This window comes from Chanodichthys erythropterus, chromosome 9 (assembly GCF_024489055.1).
Source record: "Chanodichthys erythropterus isolate Z2021 chromosome 9, ASM2448905v1, whole genome shotgun sequence".
NCBI classification, from domain to species: domain Eukaryota; kingdom Metazoa; phylum Chordata; class Actinopteri; order Cypriniformes; family Xenocyprididae; genus Chanodichthys; species Chanodichthys erythropterus.
Genome location: NC_090229.1, coordinates 34,754,734 through 34,759,931, shown reverse-complemented (window position 1 = coordinate 34,759,931; position 5,198 = coordinate 34,754,734). Strand labels below are relative to the sequence as shown.

The 5,198-nt window shown below is 45.8% G+C and overlaps 1 protein-coding gene across 1 annotated transcript; it reads left to right on the top strand.

Moving 5' to 3' along the window:
- The first annotated feature begins 676 nt into the window (after nucleotides 1-676).
- LOC137026491 (uncharacterized) lies at nucleotides 677-4,949 on the top strand. Its single transcript, XM_067393844.1, has 2 exons — nucleotides 677-3,898; nucleotides 4,845-4,949. The coding sequence occupies exons 1-2, from the start codon at nucleotides 806-808 to the stop codon at nucleotides 4,947-4,949; spliced, it is 3,198 nt and encodes a 1,065-aa protein (XP_067249945.1). The 5' UTR covers nucleotides 677-805.
- The last annotated feature ends 249 nt before the right edge of the window (nucleotides 4,950-5,198 follow it).

Sequence of the window (5,198 nt, the reverse complement as noted above, 5' to 3'; positions counted from 1 at the left end):
ACATGAAGATAGACTGGATAAAGACAAAGAACCGATGCTGGCGTTGTGGTCGTGGACATCAAGCAGCTAACTGCACCCTTAAGACTCTCTGCCCAACCTGCAACAAGAAGCACCTTTTGGTACTGCATGACGTTAATGGTCAAGTCAAGTCACCTCAGGAGAGTACAGCTCCTTCTAGTGCAGTTTTGTATGTTGACCGCCCAACATCTGGCAGTAAAGTGCTGCTCAAAGTGATTAAGGTTCTAATCAAGAATGGTAACAGAGCGATGGAGGCTTATGCTGTGTTGGACGATGGATCAGAGCGAACCATCATTCTGCATGATGCAGTTGAGAAATTGGCAATTGAGGGGGAGCCCGAGGACCTTGTGCTTCGCACAGTGAGACAAGATACCCAGGTCATTCACGGGGCGGCAGTAACTTTTACTGTGTCCCCAATTGTGAACCCCAGTAAGGCCTACAAGATCCGTAACGCCTTCACAGCTAAAGTACTCGGCCTGGCAGAACATACTCACCCAGTCAATGTCCTGCAAAGGAAGTTCAAGCATCTTGCTGGGTTACCACTGCAACAGCTGAACAAGGTACATCCCGTGCTTCTCATTGGCTCTGATTGCCCCCACCTTATCACACCTATACAGCCAGTCAGACTGGGGCCCCTGGTGGTCCGACAGCAGTAAGAACACGTCTGGGATGGACACTGCAGGGTCCAACTCAAGAATTGAGCAGTCATCTTTTCCCTGATCAGTGCTTCTTCACCTCGCTGCGGCCTGTCAATGACCTTTATGCAAACGTAGAGAGACTGTGGCAAATGGATGTTCTACCCTACCAGAGTGAAAAGGTAATCACCAGATCACGCCTAGACAAGGAGTCCATACAGCTTCTGCAAGAAAACACTGTGAGAGTGGATATTGATGGTGTTCAGAGATATGCTACTCCTCTGCTACGTATCAAGAACATGCCCTGTCTCTATGCAACTAAAGAAGCTGTCTTACCCCAGTTAAGAGGAATTGAGAAACGGCTTGACAAAGACTCTGATCTGGCTGCAGCATACAAAGAGGAGTTGGCCAAGTTAGTGCAAGCTGGGTATGTTGTCAAACTTAGTCAGGAGCAGGTGGACAGAACAAAAGAAGCCTGGTACATCCCGCACCACATGGTGCAGCATAATGGGAAGAACAGGGTGGTCTTTAACTGTTCATTCTCATACCAAGGGCACAATCTGAATGAGCTCCTATTGCCTGGTCCAACACTTGGTCCGTCCCTCCTGGCAGTCCTTCTGCGCTTCCGGGAGCACTCTGTTGCCATCAGTAGTGACATCCGTGGCATGTTCCATCAGGTACGCCTCTTGCCAAAGGATAAACCACTGCTGAGATACATTTGGAGAGACATGCAAAGAGACAGAATCCCTGATGTCTATGAATGGCAAGTGCTGCCTTTCGGGACTACTTGCAGTCCATGTTGTGCTTCGTTTGCTTTACAGAAGCATGTTCTAGATCACAGCCAGCCTGGAGAGGACACATGTTTTTCTGTGGAGAAGTCATTCTATGTTGACAATTGCCTTCAGAGCTTTGCTTCTCCTAACACGGCCAAGAACCTAGTCGACAAACTCTACAGCCTCCTAGCATCTGGGGGCTTTGAGTTACGACAGTGGGCTAGTAATGACCCTTCAGTTATCAGCCATCTGCCAGCCGATATTCAGTCTCAGAGCAGCATTCTTTGGCTACGTGAAGGTCACCAAAATGCCCAGGAATCAACTCTTGGCCTTCATTGGAAATGCCAGTCAGACACTCTCTCCTACAAACGACGCAAACCTGACTGTCAAGTGCCCACAATGAGAAGCATCTACCAGATTCTTGCTAGCCAATATGATCCCCTTGGCTACATTGTACCATTCACCACTCGAGCTAAAGTGATAGTACAAAAGTTATGGGACAAAAGGAGAGAGTGGGATGACCCGCGGCTACCTGAGGACCTATTAGCCACTTGGAAACACTGGGAGAGCGAGTTGGAAGACCTGCAGCACATCACTTTGCCCAGATGTTATTGCAGCAAGGAACTGGACTGCTCTACCAGCATTAGGCAGCTTCACATCTTTTGTGATGCCTCAGAGAAGGCCTATGGCTCTGTGGCTTACTTAAGAACAGAGAGCTCTCAAGGTAAAGTGGAGGTGGCCTTTGTAACAGCTAGGTCCCGTGTCGCCCCCAAAAAACAACAGAGCATTCCTCGTCTTGAGTTGTGTGCAGCACTCACAGGGGCGCAACTGGCTAAAGTCCTGAAAGCAGAGCTAACATTACCACTCAGTAGCATCACTCTGTGGTCTGACTCCACTACAATACTGACCTGGCTTTTATCAGATTCTTGCCGCTTTAAGGTTTTTGTGGGGACTAGAGTAGCAGAAATCCAGGACTTAACTGAATCTGATACCTGGCGCTATGTACAGTCTAGCAACAACCCAGCGGATGCCATTACAAGAGGAAAGTCTCCCTCTGATCTCACCAAAGACAGCAAATGGAACCAAGGCCCAGCTTTCCTCCGACAGACACCAGCCAGCTGGCCAGAGATGCCACCATTAGCCCATGTAACCCAAGACAGTGAGTTGAAAAGGTCAACCTTCTGTGGACTGGTAACTTCTGCTCTGTCATTACCAGATCCTCATCAATTTAGCACCTTCTCAGACTACTTAAAGGCCCTCATACAATACTCAAACAAGAAATCACCCTTGAGTGCCACTGCAGAAGACTATAAAGAAGCTGAGCTCACAGCCCTCCGTCACATCCAGATGGAATCATTCCCAGACGAGATGTTGCACTTGAAATCTGGTAAACCCATACCTAGCAATAGTCGACTGCTGTGTCTAGCCCCTGAACTGGATAACAGCACCAATCTCATTCGCGTCGGTGGTCGTCTCAGACAGATCAGTCCATTAGACGAAGATAACATCCACCCCATTGTCCTCAACCCACATCACCCACTCACCAAGCTGATTATCAAAGACTATGATGATCGTCTGCATCACCCTGGACCAGAGAGGGTGTTTTCAGAACTCAGGAGGAAATACTGGGTATTAAAAGGACGAGCAGCAGTCAGACATCATCAACGCCAATGCACTGAATGCCAGAAATGGCGAGCCAAACCTAACCCCCCCAGAATGGCAGACCTTCCACAAGCAAGGTTGAGAATTCACCAGCCAGTTTTCTATTCAACGGGGATAGATTGCTTCGGTCCCTATCTCATAAAGGTGGGACGCAGAAATGAGAAACGTTGGGGGATCCTTTTCAAGTGTATGACCACCCGTGCAGTGCATATTGATCTCCTTACAAGTCTGGACAGTGATTCATTCCTTATGGCCCTTCGCCGTTTTATTGCTCGGCGAGGCAAACCCTTTGAGATCCTTTCAGATCAAGGAACGAATTTCAAAGGTGGGGAAAGGGAACTTCAGGATGCCTTTGTAGCTCTTCAGCCTGAGATCCAGGCTCAACTTGCAAGCCAACAGATTGGTTTCGTGTTCAATCCACCCAATGCACCACATTTCGGTGGATGCTGGGAGCGGGAAATTCGATCACTGAAAACAGCCCTGCAAGTAACTCTCGGAGCCCAAACAGTCACTGAAGAAGTATTACGAACTGTTCTAATTGAAATAGAGGGTATACTGAATGCCAAGCCCATCGGCTACACATCTTCAGACATAGCCGACCCCGATCCAGTTACACCCAACATCCTGTTAATGGGGCGGCGAGACGCATCACTTCCACAAGTGACGTACCAAGATTCCGAACTCCTGAGCAGACGGAGATGGAGGCATAGTCAGCTGCTAGCTGATCACTTTTGGAAGCGATTCATCTGTAACTACCTACCTAGCCTTCAAACCAGACAGAAATGGATGTCAGAGAAGGACAATCTACGAGTAGGTGAAACTGTTATGATTGTAGACCAGCAGCTACCTCGTGCACTTTGGCCAGTTGGAAGGATAGTGCAGGGTTTCCAGGGGAACGATAACCGGGTCAGATCAGCTGAAATTAAAGTGAAGGACAGAACTTACCTAAGGCCAGTGACCAAAATCATCAGCCTACCTCCACTGCCTGAGTGATATACCAATAACTTAACTCTTAGTAAGGCCTTTTTAATTGTTCAAATTCACATTGTGAATTTGGGGGCGGCTGTAAAAAAGGCCACCCTTCAGAAATGGACTCTCCCAAACTCCCCCGCCTCTGTTCGTGACTTGGACTGTTCCAAAACTTTCCGGGGAGTTGGAAAACAAGATGTTATGGAGAGAGACTGCGTAGATGTGCTTGTTTATTGTAAATAATAGTTAGATTCGTCAGAAGTGTTGCAATCCAAAGATTTTGAGGATTATGTGTGTGCGTGCAACTAATTGTAAGTACATTTGCATAGTTATAATACGTTCATGATAGAGATTAAAGATCGCCATCGCGGCATTCCGCCTAAATGTTTACATTGTTAAATATGTTTGCACTTTATATTGTCACGTAAATTTCATGAGCCTCCCGTGTTATTTATATGGACAGTGTTTAATGTTATATCTTTATTATATAGTGTTGGATTGAAACGCGTTTCAGGGAACATGTACAGGCATGTCTATTTAGTGAGTCAGACGCATGCGCTGTTAACACTACATGCGCTGGGCACGCAGTACAGTATTATAATCATTTGTATAGAGTTTGTATTTGTGTAATTATATAATTCACTTTGTCTAGTTTTCTAATACCCTTTACCATGCTGATTATCGTTATAACCAGTATTCAAGTACTCACTTATAGATCTAGTACTGTTTATAGATCTGTGATTGTTTGTTTGTTTATTTATATTTTGTATATTGTTTATGTTTACAGAACCACACACACAATAAATCAACTACAAGTACCCCTGGTGTGAGACGTTATGTTCTAACCGGACATCCTGTGGTCGTTCAATTACTCCGAACCAAAAAAGAGTGAACAGTAGTTTTTTTCAGTTGGTATTAATTCAGTGTTTATAAGTCTAATACTAATACTAGATCTTTTAAAGAGTTTTAACCTGAACTGACTGAGAGAAAAAAGGTTTTGTGAAAAGTTTTTTTTTTTTTAACAAAGCAGCTGATATTGCCATAGAAACTAGTGGACTGCCAAGTCGCCTTCACCCCAAAATGGCAGAAATGCACTACTGACTTCCATTGTATGGACCACAAAACATTGAGACATTTCTCA